The sequence below is a fragment of the Eucalyptus grandis genome, chromosome 7 (genome assembly GCF_016545825.1).
Source record: "Eucalyptus grandis isolate ANBG69807.140 chromosome 7, ASM1654582v1, whole genome shotgun sequence".
In the NCBI taxonomy this organism is placed as follows: domain Eukaryota; kingdom Viridiplantae; phylum Streptophyta; class Magnoliopsida; order Myrtales; family Myrtaceae; genus Eucalyptus; species Eucalyptus grandis.
In genome coordinates, this window is record NC_052618.1 from 59,704,738 (window position 1) to 59,731,229 (window position 26,492).

At 39.2% G+C, this 26,492-nt stretch overlaps 3 protein-coding genes across 4 annotated transcripts; 1 reads left to right on the forward strand and 2 right to left on the reverse strand.

The window, feature by feature from the left end:
* Positions 1–29: 29 nt before the first annotated feature.
* On the reverse strand, positions 30–5,885 carry LOC104454620 (notchless protein homolog). The gene is made up of 13 exons (XM_010069522.3): positions 5,540–5,885; positions 5,043–5,124; positions 4,856–4,945; positions 4,353–4,478; positions 3,853–3,980; positions 3,100–3,299; positions 2,652–2,715; positions 2,140–2,250; positions 1,763–1,900; positions 1,330–1,472; positions 1,199–1,253; positions 699–755; positions 30–602 (listed from the first exon to the last, which is right to left on the reverse strand). The coding sequence occupies exons 1-13, from the start codon at positions 5,687–5,689 to the stop codon at positions 519–521; spliced, it is 1,428 nt and encodes a 475-aa protein (XP_010067824.2). The 5' UTR covers positions 5,690–5,885; the 3' UTR covers positions 30–518.
* A 1,484-nt stretch (positions 5,886–7,369) lies between these two features.
* On the forward strand, positions 7,370–16,921 carry LOC104454636 (alpha-N-acetylglucosaminidase). 2 transcript variants are annotated; one of them, XM_010069541.3, is made up of 19 exons: positions 7,370–7,764; positions 8,427–8,494; positions 8,626–8,837; positions 9,030–9,151; positions 9,664–9,749; positions 10,013–10,107; positions 10,300–10,381; positions 10,652–10,758; positions 11,516–11,546; positions 11,958–12,075; positions 12,514–12,564; positions 13,491–13,600; positions 13,761–13,863; positions 14,027–14,125; positions 14,374–14,484; positions 14,957–15,204; positions 15,643–15,880; positions 16,179–16,257; positions 16,390–16,921. In XM_010069541.3, the coding sequence occupies exons 1-19, from the start codon at positions 7,546–7,548 to the stop codon at positions 16,623–16,625; spliced, it is 2,415 nt and encodes an 804-aa protein (XP_010067843.2). In that variant the 5' UTR covers positions 7,370–7,545; the 3' UTR covers positions 16,626–16,921. The 2 variants fall into 2 exon arrangements, with proteins under 2 accessions (XP_010067843.2, XP_039173035.1); XM_039317101.1 differs by having other exon boundaries at positions 7,627–7,764; positions 8,414–8,494; positions 16,390–16,625.
* A 527-nt stretch (positions 16,922–17,448) lies between these two features.
* LOC104454637 (polyamine oxidase 1) lies at positions 17,449–24,186 on the reverse strand. Its single transcript, XM_010069542.3, has 10 exons — positions 24,059–24,186; positions 23,682–23,931; positions 23,163–23,294; positions 23,001–23,062; positions 22,510–22,664; positions 21,245–21,388; positions 19,903–20,052; positions 18,414–18,668; positions 17,969–18,050; positions 17,449–17,874 (listed from the first exon to the last, which is right to left on the reverse strand). The coding sequence occupies exons 1-10, from the start codon at positions 24,108–24,110 to the stop codon at positions 17,666–17,668; spliced, it is 1,491 nt and encodes a 496-aa protein (XP_010067844.2). The 5' UTR covers positions 24,111–24,186; the 3' UTR covers positions 17,449–17,665.
* Positions 24,187–26,492: the final 2,306 nt, after the last annotated feature.

A 26,492-nucleotide genomic window follows, 5' to 3' on the forward strand; every position in this document is an offset into this window, starting at 1 on the left:
AGCTAGGGGTTAATCCAAGAAGGCTCCTCTCTGGCCAACATACTTGACTGCCATTATGTATAAAGCCAACAGAAAAATGAAGGGCTCACTAGAACTGGATATGAATATCAAAGACTGATTCTGCCAATTACTTATATGAACAAAATATCGGTGACTCATGATACTCTCAATTAACACAGCATTGAACAGTGTTTCTTAGATTAACAAAACCTTTGAGAATATCAGCTGCATCATAAGTAGACAATGCATATCGGCTGCGACTACCATCCTGATGCAAGAGAGCTTTACGCAACCAAATTGCATCCTAACTTCCAGTACCTGATAGTTGAGTGCGCACTTTGTGGCTGATTGCATCCGAACTTGCAGTACCTGATAGTTGAGTGTGCACTTTGTGTCTTCAGCCGTAATATGGGCTATCAAACAATCAATTCTTCACTTCGGATGAAAGCATTTGAACTGCCATCTCATTTCATTTGCATATGGAATGGTCTGATAAGCCTTGTATAACTCCCAATGCATTAACCCATCCATAGCTTCAACACCTTATCTTTACCACCAGAAGCTACTTTCTCACCATCTGGACTCCAATCGACCGCAAAAACCTTATCATGAGAACACATACCAAAATAAGCAAGTGGTAGTCCATGATGGACATACAAACTTAAAACTTGTATGATAGCAATATTAAGTGAACAAACCTCATCCGCATGACCTGGAAGATCTTGTTTCAACTTCTTTGTGCGAATATCCCAGATCTAAAAGTAACCCAAACATCGGGCAAACATTCAAGCATTCAGATCAGGCAACTAGTTCAATCGGTAAAAAGGGTAGAATCATAACCAGTGAAAAGAATAGACTCCACATGCTATTGACATTTACAAATAGTTCAATCAGAATTAAAACAACAAGCAAGAGCACAACATTCAAACTTCCATACGTACCATAGATCATTTCTAATCTTATAAGGATTGTACTCTGGTTTACGATGTCCTCATTACCATATCTTGCAAAAGAAGTAATCCTAACATGGTGATATTATATTCACAGATAATATTACAAGCTCTCCTGTTACAATACTAAGTGACCACCCTTGATCTCCGTTAAGTGCCAGCACAGACACAAGTTTATTTGGATACTAAATATATTTCTACCTACTTTATGGAAATTTTTCAAAAGCTATACGCTTTGTGCAACTAACCTTCAGAGTAGAGTCTTTGCTCCCACTTAAAAGAAGTCTACTATCTGCAGACCAACTGTCCATTATGTAAATCATGATTAGAGATCATTCGTGAATGGATAAGGCAAGCAAAGTTTGAAAATATCTCAAACCTTATTTGATATACAGGCCCGACATGTCCCCTGAATGCAGCAACAAACTTCCCAGTAATACCATTCCACAACTTCACAGATTTATCAAACGAAGCACTAGCCACCCATTGCCCATCGGGTGAAAAGTAGACGTGATTCACAAGCTGCAAACAAAAAGTATAATTTCCCGCATTTATTATGTCAAATTACACCTAAAACAGTTCAACGAGGATCTAACGTACAAGCCTCAAGAAAATATTAAGAGGATGTCTGATTTATTGAACCAGTGAACATCCAGCATCATTATGGCAATTGATAGTACATCATGGAAGATGAAAGCAGGCAGCTGTGAAATCAATCTCCAACCCCCCCCAACCTCCTCTCTCTCTCTCTCTCTCTCTCTCTCTCTCTCTCACACACACACACACACACACACACACAGAAACACACATACCTGTTGATGACCAGTCATTCGCGTTTTTGGGTGCTTGCTGACAGAAGGTTCCCACAAAAACATGGTAAAATCATCAGATCCAGAGACCAATCTTTCAGGAGCATTGCCTTTCATTTTCTTGTACCTTTCTAATGCAACCTATGTTTATCAACAAAAGTACAGAAGTTCAAATAACAGTTACCATAAAGTAGAACTACAAATGTGCATAGACCCAAAGGGAGGGAATCACCACAAGGGGGGAGAACATGCGCAGAGCAAAAAGACACAGGGACTGACCAATGCATACAAAAGTGTAAGCAATTAATGTGCAGAAAGAAATAAATGCGTGATTTATTGCTTCATGATGAAGATGATTCAACATAATAACAGTTACCTACTTGCTTCATTTCTTCAGCAGATGAATACTGTTTGCCAGTGTGATCGAAAGCTCCAGTCCGAAGAACATACTCAGTGCTCAGAGCAAGGGAGTTAACCCAATGTCCATGACCCTGCAACAAAAATTTTACATAGATATGGATGATCATGAAGAAAAGAAGAGAGGGATCTAGCAGCAGCTTAGATTAAGGATGCAGACTTGGCAGTAGAAACCAAGAAAAGACATAAACTCTAACCTAAATATGCAGATCATGTCTTAGTGACATAAAAATAGTGGTATTTCCATTCTTAACATCAAAATCTCATGAGAAGTAAACGATGAAATAGTTCAAGGACATGCTATCAATTAGTATTGCATAGGTCACTAGGTGCCAAACTGCCTCCTGGCACCGAAGAGATCGAGTGAATGCAGCTACTCCAAAGGCACAAATAAATCTAAAGCTCTTGTTGAAAGAAGAAAACAGGCATGCAATGACCCTGCAATATGTATAATGAACTTTAAAAAAGATGTTACCTTCAATTCCCTTATCAGCTTCCCCTGGGATGTTTCCCAGACTTTGATTGTACAGTCCTGAGAGCTGCGAGAAATTTAAGACAATTACTTCATCAGGTAACAAGTAGTAAAAGCAGCAGCAGTTTCGCAAAGTCCAAGGATACTTCGTTTCTTGAAAGCAGAATTTACAAGTCACCACTTTATCTTAGGCCCATTAGAGTATGATTTAGTCAAGAAAACTTCTTCATCTTATATTTTTGTTGTTCATGCAGCACAGCACTAGCATATGAGTATTAATACATCACAAAGTGATTAAATATTTATCTCAGAGTTAAGTTGCCTCTCTTGTGACTAACTTGTCAGTGGAACAGCTACTAAGGATTGGGAGAGAGAGCTCATGACAAAAATTGAAACCATTAAGTAAAAGGCAGTTTCACCGACAATTGCCAAAATTAAGGAAGTTGCATACCCAGTATATATAACACCGTCTCCTCCCCACTTTACGCATGTAACAGCTAGAGTGTGACCGCTCAGACATATTACACATCTCCTTAGTGTTACATCCCATATGCGTGCATCACCATCTTTACTAGAACTCACAAAGCGACGGCATGGTGAACTCAGATGGACTGGTTCCCAAGATATACCTGTGATCCATTTCTTGTGGCCCTGACATTAAGCAGATTCGATGTCTTAGTGGCACAGAAACTATTCTTGCTATGCATAAGCCACAAAAAACAAGTTAGATACTTCAACACCTCACAAATTATTGTCAAAAAATGGTAAAGGACGTGAGTAAGCTTTCCTCAACATTAATGGTACACCATTTATCTCATCCCTACAGAGGCAAAGCTACACAATAAACTCTACTTACTACACTAAACTTATGGATATCATCCAAATCAACGCCAACACTGCTCCCACTTATTTTGCCACAAGTATTAAATTAGAAGCAACACATTCGTACTTTTATCCACCATTTCCTCGTCAATATGGAGAGTTATAAACCAAGAAATATTAATAGGAAATGGAGTTCCATGGAATCCTTGCAGGAAGGATTTTTAAACGTTGAAGTGTAACACCAAAGGTCCAAAACTATTCAGTCTGAACAGCTTTCCAAAAAATAGATTTAGCTCAAAGTTAAATAAAGTCAGTAAACGTGGCAAAATAAAATCAACTGAAAAAAAGACTTTCTTGTCTTATAATGCAATAAGGATCATACAACAAGTGGATTGCCTGATGGTTGCCCGGTCAACGGATCCCAACATTGGATTTCCCCAGCCTTGCTTCCACTTACAAGATGCTTGCCATCAGGCGACCATGCAATGGAGAGGACCCAATTCCTGTGCCCTGAGTAAATAGAACTTTTCATTAATAGAACGGACAAAAAGGAAACCAAGTAATTTTCCACTGCCATCAAACCGCTTTTTTTCCACCCACCATCCACTCCATCAGTGCAACTTTTAGCTTATGCCTCTAGAAAATTCAACCTACCACACCTCCCCCCCCCCCCCCCCCCCCAGTTCTCTTTTTCTCTTTCTTTTCCACAAAAAAAAAAAAAAAAAAAAAAAAGTAAAACCCAACTGTTCTCCAGCTAAGCAGAAAGAAAACAACTATACAGCAAGTAGGCATGCATATGTTTAGATGCCCCCATGATGGATAAGTTAGCATACATTGAGAAAATTTAAGGACATAAGGAAATAAGAGATTCAAATATTCAACCTTTGCATGTAAACATTGGGGTCTGAGTACTTAGGTCCCACAATCGGACTGTGGTATCTCCTGAACCACTAGCCAGTTGCTTCCCATCAGGACTAAAGGCCACAGACAGAACAGCCTCTGAGTGACCTGCAATGGCAGAGAAATGAACCTTTAAAAGGGGATTTTATCTGTAAATATTAGACTATTAGGCATAATATAAGCATATTGCTTGATAAGAGCAAATTAAATACAACATGTCAAACAAAGGTCCTCCAGCACTCCATAAGGATCAAAACTGTATTCTCCATAATCAAGATCCTTCTAACAACATTGCTTTCCTTCATACAATCGCTACCCACCCCACTCCCACACACACACAAAAAGAAAAAAGAAAGAAAGAAGAAACAGATAGTATGCTATGTTATGCCTAAGATCAGTCTAACTGGTATCCTATGAAAGATGGATACCATCCAGGAGCTGCCAGAGCTAAGAACTCCAATGGACAAGAAAGCTTGGCATCATACCAGCAATTGTTGCTGAACAGCGATTTACAGGACGAATTCGGAAAATGGCTTGTGGCTGATAGACTATGGACAACACCTTCTCCACAGAAACTGCAATATGAACCCAAATTGAATAAGAATAACAGATACGTAGTTAGAGACCTGAGGAATCTCCTCAAAAGAATGAGGCCTCGGCTTCTTCACTGACCTTTGTTTTTCTGTAAGTAAGATTCAAGAGGGACAACGAGCTCCTGGTCCGATATGTAAAAAGTATACGGCAATTTGTCCTCCTAATTATCCCAAAAGTATGAAATCCATTAGAAGAGGAGGGAGAAAAACGAAAAACTATCCCCGCCATCAATGAAATTTAGTAAACAAGAACCAAACTATGCAAATCAAACATGAAATTTTCAAAAAAAAAAAAAAAAAAAAAAAAAGCTTAAGCATTGACAACTAGACGGCGTTGGCAATAAAACAACAATCTATAAATTGGGAAGTCAGTGTTTTCAGTTAAAAACATGTTCACATCAGGAGAAAACAAAAGTAAATTAACAAAAAGGTGTACACTTCTCAACAAGAACCGCATGACCAAACTTGAGTGAGCAACACGCCCAGTCCCACTTAAAATTCTATGCCTAAGCTCACCCATACATGGGCAACAGTACATCTGCGCAAGCAAACTCGAAGGTCAAATTCAAATCTTACGTTACTGAGAAGCTTGTTGACCATCTGCTGAAGCTGCTGAGGGCCAACGTCCTGGGGAAGGTACATGGGAGGACCCAAGGTCGTTCCTTCTGGATCCACCAGTTGGCACATCACGTTGTTAACGTCTCGCTGCTGCGCTTCCACCTCCATCTTCTTCCGTCACAGCAGCAAAAATCCAATCTTTTCTCCTCGAATCCCGATAAAAATCGAAGCTTTAATCGATACGATGATGCCGGGAGTGCGTGGATAGACAGAGAAGGAAGGCAGGGTCTTGTGACAGGGAAGGAAGGGAGGGGGAGGAGGTTCTGCTTCTAGGGTTTTAGGCGGGCTTTTGATAACTACCGGGATGCGGTGCGCGCTGGTTCACCGTGCTATGGTGGGGGCGATGTCTGATGAAAGTATCCCCAATTGGCAAACATAAAACTTGTAAAACACAAAAAGGAAAATAAGAAATTTGAATGAGGAACGCCTCCTCTTCTCCTCGAATGGTTGCGAAACGTGATTTGACTCAAGCGATGATCGACAAGCCAAAGCCGATTCATCTCTGGACCATCAGGGTTAAATTCAATTTTGGCGACATAATATTGAAGTAATCGATTGTATATGTGATTATATAAAAAGACATAACAGTTGTAATGAAATTGGGTTTTTTTTCCTATGTTTTGAATATCGGGTTAGTATCGGAAAACTCTATTTCCTATAATTTTCTTGCTTCAATTCTCTCATTCATTTATTGAGGACAACCTCTAGACTTCATGAGAAGAAAAAAGACAACGATGAAAAATTACACAAAGGCAGTAAAAATATCATCCAATTAGCAAATGACTTGATTGGTTTTTTCATCGAGCTTAGATTCTCTTAACTCACCTAAAACAAGTTTCTCATCCAATGTATATAAAATTTTATGGCAATTTCTCCTCCTGCTTATCCCAAAGGTATGGAATCCATTATAGGATGAGGGAATGAAAAACTATTTCAGCCATCAATGAAATTTAGTAAATGAGAATGAAAATTTTTTAATCAATCAATAGGAAAACTTTCAAAAATAAGTTAAGCATTGACGATTAGAGGGCGTGGCAATAAAACAACAATTTACAAACTCGGAACTTGTTATTTTACCTTCACTCATTTTCAATCAAAAACATGTCCATGTACGTATATAGAGTAAACAAGGTAGATTTTAAAAAAAGGCATCGACTTGTGACTAAGAACATCATATCCCACTTGAAATTTTGGGTCTAAACTCACGTAACATTGGAATAAATATACTTAAAATTATGAAACTTATCACAAAAGTATAATTGAATCTAACACTTTCAGAATATGTAATGAAGATGGCCCAATTATACTTTTATTTGTGACTTGGATTCCACTTTTTTAAAGTTCAAGACTTAATTAAACTTTCATAAAAAGTAGTACAAGCAGTGCTCTTGTCCCATGTACATTCGTGTTAACTTAAGCAGGACATCAGCACATGCCAACTTGAAGATCAGATTCAAATCTTTCGTTATTGACCATCTGTTGAAGCTGCTGAGGACCAACGTCCTGAGGAAAGTACATGGGAGGACCCAAGGTTGTTCCTCCTGGTTCCCACCAATTGCCACATCAAGTTGTTAACATCTCGCTGCTCCGCTTCCACCTCCATCTTCTTTCCCACAACAACAAGAATCCAGTCTTCTCTCCTCGAATCTCTGATAAAAACCGAAGCTTTACTCGATATAATGGGTCCCATAGGGAAGGAAGTTAATCGTTAAAACGCGGGTTCACCATGTCCGATGATGTAATTCAACTGCCCAATATAAAACTTGGAAAAAACACAAAAAGAAAAGACGAGATAAGCTCAGAGTAGACAACGACACAGCGCTCAGTCAAACTCCCTTCTCAGAGGACGACCCCGGTGGGTGATGATCCGACGATTCTCTGTCCTCTCTTCTTCGTCTGAACACTTCTTCTCCTCTCCGTAGAGAGACGCTCGAGAAACCCAATTCGTGTTCCGTTCTTTAACTATGTCGCAGCCCAAGATGAAGATTTCAGCGCTGGTGCTGCTCCTCAGCGTGATAACAATGACTTCGTCAGCATCGTCGCCGGATGTCATAGAGTCTCTGCTCACCCGACTGGAGTCCAAGAGGGCATCTCCGTCGGTTCAAGAAACGGCGGCTGCAGGCGTTCTTGAAAGATTGCTTCCTTTCCATTCACGCAGCTTCCAATTCAAGATCGTACCCAAGGTCTTCTTTTTCATTACGCACGATGCTTGTCCATTTCATTGTCTCAAATCCTCAGGAGCGAAGTAGAAGCTGAGCCTGTGCTCTCTCCAGTCACCGTCGAGCCACGGCTGATGAACTGCGGAAATGTGAAAAAGTCCAGTCTTTTGTGTGACCCTTATCGAATCGCTGCATTTTTCTCATTTCCAATTTAGCAATAATTAAAGCTTCAAGAAAAACAGTAAGTTAGTTGGACCCAGTTTATAGTGTGTTGACAATAGGATGTTGTTTTAGGTGTTGATGGAAGGAATTTGTTCCCTTCAGTGACGGCGTTAAAATTCTCATGTGTCCCTTACAACTCGCTCTAGTGTATTGATGGTCTCCGTAAAATTTACTCACTTAAGATATTGGCATCAAACTGTCTTTAGCTTTTTCAGTTTAAGATTATATCTCTAGCTTCTGTAGCCAACAAAAAGTAGTTCAGATAATTGCTCTGATAAATTATCTATTAGCAGTAACAATTCGTTGAACAGTGAACATGAATAATTTGTGCTCACCTGAAGGGCATAGCATATGATCAGGTTAAGAAACTGTTCCTTCGCAAAGTTTTTTTCCTGATACATCATGGTCACATGAGGGTAACTGTCAGTGGTTTCTGCTCACCTTCTTTCAGCTTTGCCTATCAGGATGTTTGCGGTGGAAAGAACTGCTTTTTGATCGAAAATTACGAGGAGAAGGATGGGCCTGAGATATTGTATGTAGTTATTCTTCTTCTCAAGTGGAGCTGCGTGCTTTCATTTTTTATTGGGTGAAGGTGGATTCGCCAGTTTTAGTTTGTGAGTCGTGCATTGTTGAAGCTCTTTCCTGTTGTCTATTTTCCTGCAGGATTAGAGGTACCACAGCAGTTGAATTAGCATCTGGCTTGCATTGGTACTTGAAGTATTGGTGTAATGCTCATGTTTCCTGGGACAAGACTGGTGGCATACAGGTGGCTTCCATTCCTAAGGCAGGATCCCTGCCTAGGCTGAAGGGCAAGGGTGTGATGATTCAGCGACCCGTCCCATGGAACTATTACCAAAATGTCGTTACATCAAGTTGTAAGTTTTCTTATCCATGGGACATCGAGACTTTGACAATATTTCTAATAGCAAGTCCAGTAGCTAGTTCATCATGCTTGAGATGAGTGAAGCAAAAGCACCTAGGGTCCCTCTTGCATTTGGACATACTACCTTTTTGACAGTTTTTGTGCTTCGGGAGCTAATGACTTGACATCACATTATTCAACGTAGATTCTTATGTCTGGTGGAATTGGAGTGGATGGGAAAAAGAGATAGACTGGATGGCTTTGCAAGGAGTTAACCTACCATTGGCCTTTACTGGACAAGAAGCCATTTGGCAAAAAGTTTTCATGGTAATATTTCAAATCATCCTGTATGAAATTGGTGACGAAGTTAAAGCAATTCTTACTATTGATTTCGCCGTAAGGACTCATACTGATTGATAAATAAATAGATGAATTTAATAACACATGATCGAGTGATCTGATGGCTATTTCCATTACCTATCTGACATTCATCATCCAAAAAGAAAATAATAAAAGAACATAAGATGGTCTTGAAATGTTTCTCCTGTTTAATTATAGCAAATTGATGTAATTTGTCTGTCTGTTGCTATTGCTTGAAGAGTACATATTTGAAATTTAGCAGATGCCTGTATATACCCAATTTCCCAATACATATTTGAGTTATTGACTTATGAATATGTAATTGAGTTGGTGCTATCGTCTGGCTCTTCAATTAATCAACTTTTCATGTTTACAGATGTGATCTGAGGTTTTGTCAGTTGTTTGTTTCAGCTTTTGTCCGGTTATAGCCATTCCTGACCAGATAGGCTTATTGTGCTGATTTGTCCTCTTTATTGCAGGATTTCAATATCAGCAAGGATGAACTAAATGATTTTTTTGGTGGACCTGCATTTCTCGCATGGGCTCGCATGGGAAATTTGCATGGGTAGGTAGAAGAGTTGTGATTTCTGCATCTTCTCTCTTTCTTGGATGATGATAACAGGAAGAGAATAGGGTAACTAGTTGAACAAATGTAGGAGTACTTTATATAAATGGTTCTTTAGACTACGTTTAATAATATGATTCTGCTGGCTAACTCATTGCTCAGCCTTCACATGCCATATAATGCAATTTGTTCTAACTTTGAAGGCTTTCTTTTCATCATCACCAGCATTTGGCTCCTAAGGTATAATAGTTATTTCATCATAGGTGGGGTGGTCCGTTATCACAGAACTGGTTGGATCAACAGCTGAACTTGCAGAAGCAGATATTGTCTCGGATGTCTGAGCTAGGCATGGTTCCAGGTATGGAAGAATTCTTTTCAGTTTAGGATTCGTGATAATTCAGCTATCCTTTCAGTGGATTATATATGATAGAGTTGTAGCAGGAAAAAGATAGAAAATTGCCTGCAAATGGACCTTTTAGTTAATGTCTGTTTTCTATCTGTCTGACCATGCTGGTCATGAGAACCATGATATGTGTTGTTGTTCTTTCAGTTCTTCCGTCCTTCTCTGGGAATGTTCCAGAAGCATTGAAGAAGATATATCCTTCAGCTAATATAACTAGACTTGGGGACTGGTATGTCTCTGTTTCTGTTTGTAATTTCTCAAGTACTGAGTTTGATGACCTTTTCACTCTAATATTGTCCTCCCATGCATTCCTTTTGGCTTCCCATTTGGGTTAGGTAAGTTCTTCATTTAGATATAGTTTTGTGAAGATGCTACATCTGGCATTTTCGATTTTTTTTTCTTTTTTGGGTCAATTTAAACTATCTTGAAGAAACAAGAAACCTTTCACTTGTGTTTGCACATGTTAAGAGGCCTTTTGCTTTTTTTTTTTTTTTTTTAGGAATACTGTTGATGGTAATCCAAAGTGGTGCTGCACCTACCTCCTTGATCCTTCTGATCCTTTATTTGTTGAAATTGGGGAGGCTTTTGTCAGAAAACAAATCAAAGGTGTGGTTCGAAATATCCTGTTTTTGTTTGCAGCATTGGCTTCTTGCAATTTTTATGTGTTCACTTCTCATCCTAGAATCCAATGATCAATTCATGGTGACAAATTGGAAACATTTTGCAAGTAATCGCTAGTTTGTGCCTCTGATTGCATAGAATTACACATGGAGGCTGGGGAAGGGTGTGAAATGGAGACATGGGAAACTGGTCACCTGTTCTTATGTTTATTTTCTTATACTATCTGATTCTTCACTGCAAAATCTAAAAGTTTTTCAGCTGGGGCTATATTCACTCTTTTTAGTTTATTGTCGGCTGATTTGACTACTGTACTCTTGATATAAGCATTTCATAGTGTTTCTCATGCTAGATGAATGTGGTGGGGAAATACAATGTTTGATAAAATTAAGCGTGCCTTATTTTACCATTGAATGTATTTTGTCTATGAACTTTTCTTTAAAAGAAACTAATTTTGCAGTTTCTCATGTGTCTAGGTGCATACCTTAATGAGGAACTCTTTATCTGTATCTTGGGCTTTTTAGTTAGATTATGTTGTGTCAACTGTGGAGTTTTGCTTCAAAGAGGGAACCACTTGACGTATCTGATATCTTTTCAACAATTTCACTGGCATGCTGGATCATTGTGTCGTTCTTCGCTGGATCATTGTGTCGTTCATGGAAGACTATATCCGGTTTAGTCTGCATTAATAATTTTTAACCAGTGATGCATGTGGTGTTCTGACCTCTATTATTTTTCACCACAGAGTATGGGGATGTGACAGACATCTATAACTGGTAATGTCTCGCCTTTGGCTTTTACTGAACTTTTACAACATGAAGTATCTCTATACATTGTGAAAGTATATTTGTTCCCATTTCTAGTTGGGTAGGTACATAACAAAGCAACTTTTCTTTCTTTTCCCTGTTGTGCCTTGTTTGGATGAGTCTAGGATACTTGAATAATGCTGAAGATGGATAGTATTTTAGGCTTGTAGCACTGACTATGATGACTGGCTTTAGATTGACTTGTTAATTGCACAATATGCCATCTGCTAAGGGCATTCTGGTGATGATTTTTAATTAGAACCTCAGATATTTACATCAAGATGCTTTGGAAACATGCAGTCTGTGGATACCTATGGTTTCTTTTGAAAATGTTCTGTTTTCTGGAAGGTGTCTGGTAACATTGCATTATTCTTTGTGTAGTGATACATTCAATGAGAACTCCCCGCCTTCAAATGATACAACATACATCTCAATGCTTGGTGCTGCAGTCTATAGAGCTATGTCACAGGGTGACAAAGATGCAGTGTGGTTAATGCAAGTATGGTCCTCAATCTCTCACCTGATCCATCCTTCGGTATTTAGACGTCCAATTGTATTTTCCATTGAAAGAGACGTTAACATAGCTAAGCTATTATTGGCTTGACTGATAGTTCTCTCAGGACAACTTCTTAAGATGTACATAAGTTTTTATCAGAACTCATAATTATTTCTAGTGACACCATGAAACAAACAGAGACAGTTTACAGTCGATGACAGAGGTCAACTCCCTGAAAAGGCTTACACTTGGGTCAAATGAACTTTAAAACTCTAGTTACAAAGCTTCAGCTCCTTTCCGAGACCTTTGATTGCATGTCTTTTTCTTGCATGCTTTTATTCTTTCACAAGTTCTTCTTTAGGTCTAATCTTACTGTAAACAAACTTCTCTGAGTTTCTAATGTTCATGTGGTAATATACTGAAATTCTAGTACGTGTGCAGGGTTGGCTCTTTTATTCAGACTCTGCCTTTTGGAAACCACCTCAAATGAAAGTATGTTTGTCCCTGAAGTACATTAAGTGTTTCCTCTACTTTCAGACTGCATGACTAGATTAGTCTTATTGGTAAAATGGAACAACTGTAAGCATATGAGCATTGACCTTGTGCTCTATTATGATTGATAGTGTTTAATGTACTTTATTTTGATATTCTTCCTTGATATATGTTTACTGTTGAATCTTATTAATTATATGTCTGTTGCCTAATAATAATCAGTAAAAAGAAAAAAGAATTGCTGATGGTGTTCCCTATAGCATTTACTGGGTTGCGTTCTATTTGTGTTGGCTTTCTTTGTCAAGAATGTGAAAACATAAAGTTAGTCCCTTTGGCTTTGCTTGGTTGTTAACAGAAATGGCTATTAAAGGAAATGTTGAGGATTGACTAATTACTTCATAAATCTGTGACTAAATGAAGTCGAGGAGTTCAGCTTGTCTCATAAACATCTCTTTTTTCTTTCATACATAGTGAAATTTTTGGGGATTGGTTTATCAGGATACTTAGTCTACAATGTAATGCCCTTGGTACTATAATGAGTGTGTGAATTTGCCTTTTTAAATGATTATTTGAGCAAGTATTCCTTTTTGCTTGATTTTATGAGGGAAATGGTAAGTTTAAAAGGCTTCAAGCACCTATAGTCTACGCTGCCATGAAAGACACAGTTACCTACATCTAGATGACACTTACATAACATAACAAGTTCTGAGAAATATAGTAGCTGCCGGAATTCTTCAAAGAATGTGATGTCCTATGATCAACATCTAGAGGTGTAAGTTGGGTTTGGTTCAGCAGTGGATAAATCAGAATTGAACCTGAATATTAGTTAACTTTTTGGTGCTTGAGTTCGGTCAGTCTCACTGTGCTTTTGCTGTGCACACAGGTAGTGACTGATATGATAACAGTGAAATTTGTGATATGTGCAGGCACTTCTGCATTCTGTTCCGGTTGGTAAAATGATAGTTCTTGACCTGTTTGCTGATGTCAAACCAATATGGGAGACTTCTGCTCAGTTCTACGGTACTCCTTATGTCTGGTAATTAGCTATTATATTTAATTACTCCATATGTCTGGCAAACTTCTGCTTGAGCATTCAAGAATGGATAGGAAACTGACTACTTATAACTTTTTCCTTCTCTTCCCAAAATTGAGTAACAATTCATCAATTCAGATCCTCAACCATTGATGTGTATCAGGTGTCTTTTGCATAATTTTGGTGGAAATATTGAAATGTATGGTGTATTGGATGCCATATCCTCAGGCCCAGTTGATGCTCGCATCAGTGATAATTCAACTATGGTATGTATATAGTGTTCAACTTTCGCACGTGCACGTGTAGATGCTTGAAGGAGAAGCTATATATATATTTATTTATCTATTTATCAGCTACTTGAAATGTTATTGCTCCAATGAAAATTTCATTCTTCCTGAAGCAGACTCACTCATCATCTAGTCCTTCCAGGTAGGTGTTGGCATGTGCATGGAGGGCATTGAACACAATCCAGTTGTTTATGAGTTGATGTCAGAAATGGCATTTCGGAGTGAAAAAGTTCTTGTAGTGGTAACTATGGCTTTCTATCTTTTGCTTCTTGGCTGTTTTCTGAAGTAGAATGATGTATCGTCTATTACTTGAAAGAAGGAACATTTCCACATATTGTACTTTCTACACTGGTGTCTATATTTGCTTAACTTATTACCTCAAGAAAGTAAATCTTCTGCAAACGCCTTGTTTTTTGGTTGCCTCCAACTTAGCTTTGCATGCTGACATGGCTGCCAGAAGATACTTATCTGACTTCATTTCTTTTTCAGGAGTGGCTGAAGGCTTACTCTCAGAGACGCTATGGTAAGACAGTCCGTCAAGTTGAGGCAGCTTGGGAAATACTTTATCACACTATCTACAATTGTACAGATGGAATTGCCGTATGTCTCCTAAAACTTCTATCGATCATCATTTTAATTATATCCCTTCTTCAGTTTTCCAGATTGCTTTTGAAATGCTTCATCACTCAGGCTGCATTGTTTTATTTCCTAGAAGAGGATAGTCAAAAAATCCAGTTGACAATATTTCTCAATGTCAAAGATATGATGTATCTGATGTATGATAGCTATAAAGAAAGTCTTATGCTTTTCTGAATGTTTCCTTACAATGCACAAGATGATCTTTGGGTGGCTACTCAGAGATGTATAAGATTGGTCACTTGGAAACTGAACTGGGTTGCAATAGCATCTTCTGATGTGAGCTTTTATCTGCCAGTAGGGCTTCCAATGTTTCCTACCATATGATTTTGACATGGCTTTTTGTACTGCCTAGCAGCATTTTTTCCAGATTAATGAGCATTTTTGTCTCTAAGATCAATTTCTGGCAAAAAAAAAAATTGTTTCTTTCCTTCAGGACCATAATACAGATTTTATAGTCAAGTTTCCAGACTGGGACCCATCAGCAATCTCAGCATCTAGCTTCGGAAAACAAGAGAAAATGCTATTGCCCTTTCATCTGTCCTCCGGTAGAAGATTTTTATCTCAAGTGACAGGCTCTGACTTTCCTCAAGCACATTTGTGGTATTCTGCTCGTTTCGTGGTCGATGCTTTGGAGCTTTTCCTTCAGGCTGGGAATCATCTCAAGGAAAGTCTACCATTTAGGTAGAATTTTGTACTTGTTAAGCTCTGCTATTTAAATTTTTTTCACCTTTCTACTTAAGAAGAGTGAATGGCCCAGTAGCAGTACCTAGGAAATCATGATTGCCTTTTTCAAATATGTGTATGAGCTTAAAAAAAGAAAGGCAAAGCTGATTGGATTTAATTTTTGCTTTTAGCAGGGTCATGATAATTTAGAAAGTTTGTATATCTTGTCCTCAATTGTTTGAATGGGAATCATTTGATTGATGGGCGAGTCTAGTATGAGTCTTCTAATCTAATGTGTCTACCTTTCTTCGTGTCCATTGTGGTAAATTAATCTCAACACTTAATGATCTAATGCTTGTCATGATTCAATTAATCACTGCTGAAACAATTATAGGTCATTCTTCTTCCATAAACTAAGTAGGAATGATTTTCTTATGGAGTGTACCATCTTAACAGGTATGACCTGGTTGACTTAACACGGCAAGTACTGTCAAAGCTAGCAAATAAGGTATATGTGGATGCCATGACTGCTTTTCAGCAGAAGGATGCTAAAGCTCTACATCTTCACAGCCAAAAATTTCTCCAACTTATAAAGGATATTGATTTGCTGCTTGCTTGTGATGATAATTTTCTTCTTGGGACATGGCTTGAAAGTGCCAAAGCATTAGCAGCAACTCCTAGTGAGATGAGGCAGGTTAGTCTTGGTAATTGTCCTCATTGGCTGAATTGTCCAATATAATTGAAGCAATTATGCACAGTTTGGATCTGTATTGACATGGATAATGTATGGACATCCGAGGTTCCCTTTGATCAAAAAATGTGTTATCATTTTCCCTGCCAATTTATTTGGAGAAACTCTTCTCTCTTTTGGAACTCTCTGCAAAAGCTTCTTTCAATTAACACCCATAAAGGGCATGCTATCTAAAAAAAGCATTTTCATATGACAAAGGAAATGGGCGTCTAATTGTTTTTTCTTTGATTTTTTATCTCAGTATGAATGGAATGCGAGGACTCAAGTCACTATGTGGTATGATACTAATCGAACAGCTCAGAGCAAGCTTCATGATTATGGTACGTCTTGTACCTGCTTCTGTCCATATACCTGTATGCGTGTTTACATATACTTGCATGCTTGTGTTTATAGACACTTCTGGATTTGTGTGCCTTAGTTACTTGATATAAGAGTCTCCTGTCTATGATCAGCAAACAAGTTCTGGAGTGGTCTCCTGGAAGACTATTACCTGCCACGAGCATCAAGCTACTTTTCCTATTTAACCAAAAGCTTGAGAGAGAATGAGAAATTTGAGTTAGAGGAGTGGAGAAAAGACTGGATATCATACTCAAACAAATGGCAATCAGAAACACAAATTTACGCGGTCAAGGCAAAAGGAGATGCCCTTGAATTGGCCAAAACATTGTACAAGAACTATTTCGGTTAGCAATCCAGTGGCCCAGCCTATCCTCTCTATTGCTCATCTGATTTGCCATTTGTCAGTAACTTCCCATCAGCCTGCAGAGAAGGTTCTCCGTAATGTCAGGGGAGGGAAGAAGACAGGCATGAACAGAAATCCTTGTCATGTTCAGTCGACTCTTTTTTTTTTTTTTTCCATAATGTTCAGTCGACTCGACAGTAGATGTTCTGAATTCTAATAAACTACTTTTGTCCCTTAACAGAATGTGTGTATCAGCGATTGTTATGCTCGTATGATGTCACGGTCTATTCTCTGTTCTTACATTTTTTGGTCACAAAAATTACAATTCGATAGTTTTGCTCTAAAAGGCAATGATGTTGCATACATCTTTCGTTACTGCAACTTGGAAAAAACTTGGATCACGACGTTACGTCATTTCAGCTGAATGTCCAAAGCCAGGCCCGTCACTTTGTTCTTTTTGTCCAGGCACCGTGCTTTGGTCTTCCGAGTTGAAAGAGATTTTGGTTATTAGTGGAGGGTAGGTTCTTTCTGCGGGCACAGTAAGTATCTGATCAGGCTGTAAAAACCATCTTTTTTTCTGCTGAGCATGTTGAAACCGTTGGTAGCTACCTTACAGTATTACCAACGGTTGTGAGCCGACTTTCAAAACTACTGGGATTCAATTTATACCGCAAAGTTAAGAGGTTGTTATATAGTCATGTTAAGGCAACAGCCTTGCTCATTGTTGAACATCAATAAACTAATGATATGGTCACTGTTGATAAAATTAACCATTTACCTCATCTCGTTACTGTGACATTTTCCATCCAATGACCCCCCCCACCCCCATTCTCATGTATATCCCCCCTCAGACCAATTCCATTGAATATGTATAATTCGCTTTCTCTATCTTCTGCATCTTCTGGCAGCTACTTCTATTCTATCGGGGTGCTTCCATCGCCGTCAATACCTCCCTGGCCTTCTCCGCCATTGATCATATCCTCATGATTGTCGATTGAGGAGGTACTGCCCCCGATAGCAGTGCTAGTTTTAGCGGGCCCATATAGTCACGAGATGGGTCCTGGAATGCTTAGCTTGCCACTGAGATGCAAATGATTAGGGATATCAGATTTATGTTGAACGCTTCCAGAGACTGATGAATCCGTCTGTGTTAAAGTCAATGCTAACAAGGGCTCTAACAAAAACGACTGATTATGGCTATTCCTTTCCTTCTCCTTCCTCATCTCCTCCAATAAAGCTTTACTTGTGTCTAGGCCTGTTTCATCATTAGAAAGAACGCGTCACAAGCCACGTTTTAATTGTCTCGACCAAGATATTCACTAAATTCCATAATGAAATTCATATACTACCTGCAAGGTATCCACCATGTACATAACCGTTAAATCTTTCGCTTGTGTGTTCACCAGTGAAAAAGATGCGTCCTACCGGTGCCTGAGAACATACAAAAAACGTGTTCCAATTACACGTGTAGTTCAAAGCTTATTCAACAAGAAGCGCTAATCCTATCGAATTTCTAGTTGCCTTGAAACAACAAAAGAAAAGATAAACTTAATTCTAGTTGCATCTCATAGGACGTTGAAAATGTGAGAGAATTTAAAGGTGCGAAAGATTTGACATAGAAATTAACACCTAAAAGGATTTTGATTCAGAAAGACCTACATCTTTTGTCAAGCCATAAATAACAACTTGTCTAAGCTTGGACATCCAGAAATAAGAATTATACTAATCACCATATAAACATGAAAGCAAGAACATCCGGGATTCGTAATATTCGAAAGTAAGGGAAGCACCTACCTTAATGCTTTGAACGACCTGATGATTAATGATGGCGGGGTAGTTGCTGTAGCTGCCGCGCTGGAACCTGTTATTCCACCAGCGGGGCACGAGTATGTCAGTGGCATTAGGTATATCGGGTCCAAACATGTCCCTAAGCACCTCCATAGCCTCTTTCAACGTTTCTTCGTCAGGTTGATTCTCCACACGCTTTGATTCTCCATTTGTCAACGTTACAACGAGAATATTGGAACCAGGGTATGCATTCTCCATGTGCTGATGACATGCCAAGAGAAAAACAAAATAATCATCTTTATCAGATGAGTTACCCTCGATGCATTATGCAATCGATTAAACTATTGCTCGAGATTCCACATCAAAGCAAATTAAAGAACCGAAATGTAATAACGACGTTGAAATCCCAAATCTTCCATCAGAGGCCACGTGTGGCAGATGACATTTTATAGTGTTCTCCCAATCAAAGTAATGGAGATATTACAATCTTATGGGTTTTGAAAACTGATTGCCGTACTTAATATCAGTACCTCATAATTAAACAAATTGGCTGCAATTGTAACTTAATCGGGTGCAGCTAATACTGCCAGCTTGCAGGAAGTGACAAAAACATCATGTACATCCCCCCACCAGCCAACGACTATACGCAACTCAAAGTATGATAGGCTCTTAACTATTAATGATTGTAGATGGCTGCTATATTATATAAGAGGAATCCGCATCACATAAGATATCATGATGAATAGATATAATGCCACGCATATGATGGAATCCACCACCCCTTTAGGAGAAATAAATTGTTTCAAAACATAAAAACCACTTCTAATATTTGAAAACAAAAAATCATAGGCCTTAATACTGAAAACTAACTACACGACCAGCAAAAGAGCTAATGCACATGTATTCTGAGGCAGCAGACTTTTCATCAATGAACGAGTCCTAAAAAATAAATAGACAGCATATTTTTCCAGCCAATCATGAATTAGACATAAAAAGTTATCACCTTAAGCATATCACGAACAATATATCAAACGGCTCGATTTACTAACTAAAGGCCTGAGTTCTCCCAGTATTGGGGCAGAAGCATCATAACAGGTCCTCGCCTTTTTAGCATACCATAGAAATCACAACTATTGAATATTACTCTATACAATCTCTTTCTTATGTGAAAAGGGGCAACTTATGAATACAGTGGCTTGGGCCCCAGCAGAAAGGCAATTAGAAAATAGCATAATTGACTTTTTTCAAAAGGTTTCTTTTTTTAAAGTTCTTATTGATGCTTGAGAAGTAGTGCAATATACTACTTCTTAACAAGACCAAACGTGTCGACTTCATAATATTGGGCACCTAGTTTTTAACACTTTCTTAGATCCCCAGAGGATGACATCAGTAAGCACTCAATTCCCCGTGAGAGAGGACTCTTGGGACCAAGCAAATTGGAAGAAGAAGAAGAAAGAGAAACTACTAGCTGGCTACAAAAGTTTTGTTAACAAACCTGCCAAAATGTGTAATAACCTCTCCGTTCGTGTGCATATATGAAGAACTCTTTCTCGGGTCCACAAGGCCAGAACTTAAACGGAAACTTTAGGAAGATTTTTGTGTAAACCATCACGTCAAGCTTCTCTATCGCCTCCATCTTCCATCTCTGTTGGGCATTATTTTACAAATTAGTACAATACGTTATCGAACCAAGTAAAACGGACAACAGATCAAACATCACAAGGCTTCTTTTTTGGACCACCAAAATAAGAAACCCGTAATCATAATTTTTGCTCAATCCTCTAGACATCATTAAGATGTAGACTTTCGAATGGATACACGTAGTTGTAGTTTTTATGTTTTATCCTAAAGAAAAGCAAGTGGTTTGGCACTGGATAACATCCAAAAATTCGTAGGTCCTGAATTCTTCCACGAAGAAACGAATCTATTTGAATCGATAATATTTGTGCAGTTGGTTCTGGTTACTATCTGAACCAAAATCACGCAGCATTCACAGGCATCGATCAAGGAACGGTCCGGGATGAGACATTAATATTGCTGTCTTGTAGCCTCTAAGAAACAGATAATTTCTACAACATGTAATTAAATACCCAATCTTCCAATTGGCATATAGCGCAACCAGCTGTCACCACATGCAAATGGATTCCGGGAATATTGACACCTCCATAATCGAGGCGTGCCAAAGAGGAAAGTCCCCAGCCACCAAAGCACAGCACCCATTTGGACAGTGTGGTTGGTAGCAATAATCTGTGGTCATGCAACCGTGGTATTTCTCCCTAGTTCAAACTAAAGGCCACCTCGAAAACCTGCGTCTTACTTCCGGGGACAACGACTACGAGTGAGGTCAATTTAATATGCAAAATAGCTTGCGAGGCTTTCAATACTGACACACGTAAGTTGATGAGCGAAATAAATATGTGGGCCATTGCTTGAATATCAAAGAACCCAACCCAGAAAACTCGCTTTATAGGGGTACTCATCATGGGGAGTGCTCTATGAGTATTGACTACTTCAGTATAGGAATTGGAAATATTAAATGGTCGAGATATTCCGGTAAACGCAAGGGAAAGAAAAGGACGACATTATAATCAAGAGATCTCGGTGTGTTTACAAGTCTATTCAATCAATCAAAAGCAGCACTTTGTGAATAAGTATTTCACGATATTTATTAGAATCTTATTAGGAACTTTCACATATAAATTGTAAGGCCAATAATTCTGATTGTACTAGTTTTTCGCATTATTCATGTGATTTCGGTCGCACTCCATGGACTTTTCAATTAGGGAAATACAAAAGGGAGATAGTCAGAGAAATAAGAAAGAAGGAAGATGTCTTACGGGCATTGATGGCCTGAACGATATGAGGTCACTCTGGAGAACCCCAATGCTAACGGACAAAATCGCGTAATTGGCATCGTAGACACAACCATCCTCCGTAGTAATAGTAACTCCGCTTCTCGAGTGTTGTATTTCCCGGACAACCTGCCCCGAATCCATGCATAGTAGATGGAACAGGCAAAAGTTAAAAATCATATTGAAGGCCCCGAGAATCAGATGCAATGGCATTGGCATCCAATAAAGATGGAAAAAGTTTTTCGACATATTTGATTGAGAACTGTGCAGTGGTCAAACAGGGACTCATTACCCTAGTGGAGTTTGTTCACTCACAATCTAACATTATGAAAATATTTAAATTGAGCAAATACAGAGTCGAAATGGTCCCCACTAAATTCCACCTACGGGGCACCAGTGAAGTATTTCCCTTTTTTCATCCTTCTTGCATTTGAATTTGAAAAGGCAAGGAAACACCACATTAAATGGAGAAAATGACAACACATCATGTGTTCATGTTCTTCTATTTGAGCAGACTTGACCTCTTTGCCTATTTAATTCCACATGAGGTCATCGAGTTCACTGTATATGCTAATAGCCAATTGACCCAAACTAATGCTTAATGAGTGGCACAGAGTCTTCTTTTTCAAAATGAGATGTTGATAACATGGTACAAGCGTAAAAAGGTTGCTTCTCTTCTCATGCTATAATCACTTGAACATAAGAGTAATGGGAAATTATTATTTGCATTTAGTACATTGAGGCCCAATTTATAAAATCCGTTGGATCATATAGATTTCACGTGAAATTCATGCATTCGGTTTGCTATCTCTAGTACAAGCAATAATGTCTCGTTGCAGTAACTCTAAAGCAAAATCACTTTCAAAAAGCGAGAAGAAAAAAAAAAGTAGGCCCACACCTAATGAGGTAGAAATGGACTGTAGTATCCCAAATATATATAATATGGCGACAACAAAAACAAAAAGACGTGGTAAAACGGCTTTCAGGGAAACGTCGTTATCGACAAACTCCAAGGATGGGCCAATCAATCTCTAACAGGCAACTGAGAAAAGCCGTGCATCCATACAAAACAGAACTCGGGATTTCTCTGCAAACTTTGTGCTCCTTTTTATTAATGCCATATAAACTATTTCTGCGTCATTTTGTTTCCGTCTGATGATTGGATGATTGGAAAAAACGAAAAAAGTACAAATAATCATACAAATAAACGACGAAGACAAAACAAAAAGGATTAAAGAGACTTTGGTTACCTTATTGAGTTGAAGACGACTGTCCAAAATCTTGCCCTCTGACGTGAAGAGAAAATCTTGCGCCATTTTGTACAGCAAATCCTCATATCCCCGCTCATCCGCCACTAAAAATTCTCGTTCTCCATAATCAAGGAAAGTCGATATAGGCTGGACCTCTGCCGGAAGAAAACGAAAGGGAAAAACTCATCGGCAAGTATAAATCCTCTGGTTAAAATGAATAGCGTCAAAGGCATATTAACTAAAGGTTGGGTGTGTCAGGAAGCAGGTGAGACATTGACGGGGACAAAGGGAGGGCACACGGGACAAAAATTTCACCAAGGACGACCTCATCCCGACTGACGAGTGACTCAGTGAGATAGAGCTTTTAGCTTCTTTGGGGAAGAAACCAAATGACATGGAAGAAAAGAACAGAAGGGGAAGAAGAAGAAGAAGAAGAAGAAAAAAGATGACAAAGAGCACGTTCTTCTACTTTCGACTCATAGGCGACTAACCCGGCATCTCGAAGTCGTGAAGAATGAAGTCGATGGCGAGATCAATTGGCGTCTTCGGCGTCCTAAACATGCACAGAAAAAAAAAGAAAAAAAAAGCAAATCACGCGGCGGCGAAGAACGAAATCTGAAGGCACGGAAATTGCGCAGGAGAGGGGGAATTACGAAGGAGGTTCAGCGTCTCTGGAGAAGTCGCCACTACGATCCGTTTCCTGCTGGTTTCGGAGATTCTCAATGGCCGAGTCCACTGCCTTTTTGTACGAGTCAGCGGCGAGTCCACTCGGGAATATCTTCCCACTGGAAAAACAAACAAACAAACTCCGTCAGCATCGAGACCCAACTCTACTACTCGGCGGACGGTGAATAAAAGAATTGCACAAGTCGTCATCCGCCGTGTCTCGTTACTTCGCTCTCGCCAGATTCACGCCCCAACGCCACGAATGCCGCACGAAGACAAAGTTTAAAATCGTAAAGAAAAGCAACGCGCCAAGCGGCGAGCAGCTAAAATACACCGCCGAGCCAAAAACACTCAAAATCTCCAACGAGTCCTTCTAGTTAATTCGTAATTCGCTCACCGGCTCCAATGTGAATTTGTCGCGACCACCGAAAAACTCTTAAGAAATAAGGAAAGAAAAGAAAAGAATGGAGGAAGAGAGAGTGGGAGAGAGAGAGAGAGAATCGGACCTGCGATCGTAGATGTTATAGCGAGCATTACTGTAATCGGAGAAGCACGTCCGGAGCGACGACTTGGCGGCGAGCTCCCAGATGGGATTCGGCACCTTACCGCCGACGCCGACGATCCAGCCGGCGCCGAGCTCCACCGACACGCCTCCGAAGGCCTCCTTGCGGATCCTGCCTCCGATTCGGTCCGTCGCCTCCAGTATGAGGATATCCTCCACCCCGTTCTCCGCCAGCACCTTGGCCGCACAGATACCTGCGGAAACGTCGCGCGCAGCATCGTCAGAAGGCGTCGACTCCGCGACAGACGCAAAACAAAGGACCGAGGCGAAGGCACGCCGCCGCGGCGGGGGGGGCGGGGGTACGCGCGTTCTCGTACGTACCGGAGATGCCGGCGCCGACGATGATCACGGAGGAGCGAGACGCGGGATCCATGAGAGAGCTAGAGAGAGAAGAGAGGGGCTGTGGCGTTTGGGGGAGACGGATTGTGTTGGAAGAAGAGAGCGCTGAAATAGCGGGGAGGGGGTTTATATAGTTTTCTCGCTCTCTCTCTCTCTCCACTCGCGAATTTGCCTTTGGTAATTCGTTGGTGCGACGGGGATTGGAAACGGACGCGGAATTGTTCGTGTGACGGTGCAGGAGGGCATTCTAGTCAATTCGACCGGGGAGGGGGGCAGATTCGGAAATCCGCTTTTGGGGGGGAGTTTTTAACGGTTGGCGTATGGCTATTATGGGCGTGAGAAGGTTCCCGGGGGTGGGGGTACGGCATATGCTGGGCATGTGGCCTCTCCCTCTCCCTCCCCCTCGCCCGTGTGAATTCGACTGAGATTCCATGAAGGACATAAGGAAGGGCTGGATTCCTTTCCCAACAAGCAAACAGATAATATATTTCCTTTTAAAATATTCACTCATTTCGTTTGAAGTCATTATTAATAAATAAATGTCATCATTATCAGTAAATTTAACAAGTTTTCATTCATTAATTTTTATAATCGATGTGAACAAGTATTTTTAATCAAATATTTTTCAAATCATTCATTATTCAAAAAATAAACGAAACCTACGAAATAACTATCTTATCAAAGGATTGATAATTTGACTTATTCATTATTCCTTATTTGTCAGAAATTATGCATAATTTTCAATTTCAAACATATGACGGACTCTCATACGCATGTACGTAACTATTTGCATCGATAGGAAGAAGTTATTTTATGTGCCGGCTGAATAATTAACATGGCACAACAGATCAATCACTCTGCTTGTTGCTATGTCAATCTCAAAATCATTTATTTGGTCATTGATTTATAATGCCAACTACAAACTATTTTGAAAGTCGCATGAAATACCTCCTTTGTTGACCAACAAATTATGACCCTACCTTCCAACTAAATTTTCGATCCACCATCAAACATGTGCAGAAGTATTTATTCCGCCGTAAAATTTGAATTATAAAATATCGAATGTGAAAAGAAGAATATGTTAGATTTTCAAAAGCTATGAAGAGATAACTCAAGAAGTTTAAAGTGTCAATATTAATTTATATATTCCAAAACACATGAGATATTCCACGTTAAATGATAATCAAATTGACAGTTTTTTTTTTGTTTTTTTCAAACGCTGCACGTTCTAACATGAGAAGGTCAAAAAGGGTACACTGGAATCGGACGAGGTGGAGAAGGCTGAATGGGAATCTTCCAAGAAAATTATAAAATTTAAAATTAAAATTAAAATTAAAATTAAAGTTTTTTTTTTTGAACAGAATTAAAATTAAAGTTAAAATTGGGGGAGAAAAACCCTTTTTTTTTTTTTTTTTAAGGGAGGGGTGAAATTGAGGGGATTTGTGAGGAGGAGTGGGTCAATGTCAAAGAACGTGAAAAGCATTGACGCCGGAGCACCAAACTCGTGCGTCCCTGCTGTCGCTGTTAGCCGTGACGGCTATAAATCTATTTAGTCCCCCCGCCCGCCTCGCCTAATTTTTAATTTTCAATGCTTGTGGAAGCGAGCAACTCTTTAATGATTTTGGTTCTTAGTCCTGAATTTCTTTTATTGCTCTCGGCTTCGAGGAATACCCACTTTTGCCATTTTTTTGTTACGTACATAGCTGTCTAAGAGCTAATAATGTTCAATGTTGTCATTACTTTGTGTGTCGCTAGAAATTAGGATCAACTCAATAATTGAAGTTTTGCATGTCTTTTTCTTTAGATTTAGTTGTTCTTGATAATCGTGGATCCTTTTACAATACACACACTAATTTTTATAGTCTAGAAAACTTTCAAACTTCTAAAAATAAGATTCCAAAAACTTCCAAATTCGATAGCCCTATATCTAGTTCATATATATTTGGTTGATATAGCTCATAATCAGTAGACATTCTAATTATGGTTACAACCATTTCTCCATAACTTTATGTATAACTTTATGTCAAAGTTATCCACAAGACATAAAGTTATCCACAAACAATTACAACTTTCTGAATGCTTCAATGCTCAACCCTCAATTGCCATATTTATCTTGAGTCGATGTCTTCCCTTTACTTCTTTTCTTCTTTTTCCCATGTCTCACGCTTAGCCAAACCCATTAAATGATAATCGTTGATCAATCGCTATCATGTGTCAATCGCTATATTACCTCAATCATGGATAATCATCATATCATCATCAAGTAATTATGATGTCGGTAAGATACCGATAATCAAATCGAACATACCACCGAGTTCTCTACTTACTGAAATTGGTGTCATGTCAATTACGAAGATGGTCATCTCATGGAGTAAACACTTTGGGAGTCATCAAACACAATCGATGTAATAATTAG

Coding starts and splice junctions, on each gene's coding strand:
- LOC104454636 (XM_010069541.3), top strand. CDS start 7,546: ATGTCGCAGCCCAAGATGAAGATTTCAGCGCTGGTGCTGCTCCTCAGC. Junction 12,076..12,513: donor ATGCAGTGTGGTTAATGCAA/GTATGGTCCTCA, acceptor GTACGTGTGCAG/GGTTGGCTCTTTTATTCAGA. Junction 14,126..14,373: donor GTGAAAAAGTTCTTGTAGTG/GTAACTATGGCT, acceptor TTTCTTTTTCAG/GAGTGGCTGAAGGCTTACTC.
- LOC104454637 (XM_010069542.3), bottom strand. CDS start 24,110: ATGGATCCCGCGTCTCGCTCCTCCGTGATCATCGTCGGCGCCGGCATC. Junction 21,389..22,509: donor GTCGTCTTCAACTCAATAAG/GTAACCAAAGTC, acceptor GATTCGGGGCAG/GTTGTCCGGGAAATACAACA. Junction 18,669..19,902: donor GTTATTACACATTTTGGCAG/GTTTGTTAACAA, acceptor GCATGTCATCAG/CACATGGAGAATGCATACCC.
- LOC104454620 (XM_010069522.3), bottom strand. CDS start 5,689: ATGGAGGTGGAAGCGCAGCAGCGAGACGTTAACAACGTGATGTGCCAA. Junction 1,254..1,329: donor GGGCCTGTATATCAAATAAG/GTTTGAGATATT, acceptor CATAATGGACAG/TTGGTCTGCAGATAGTAGAC. Junction 756..1,198: donor GCAAAGACTCTACTCTGAAG/GTTAGTTGCACA, acceptor GGTTACTTTTAG/ATCTGGGATATTCGCACAAA.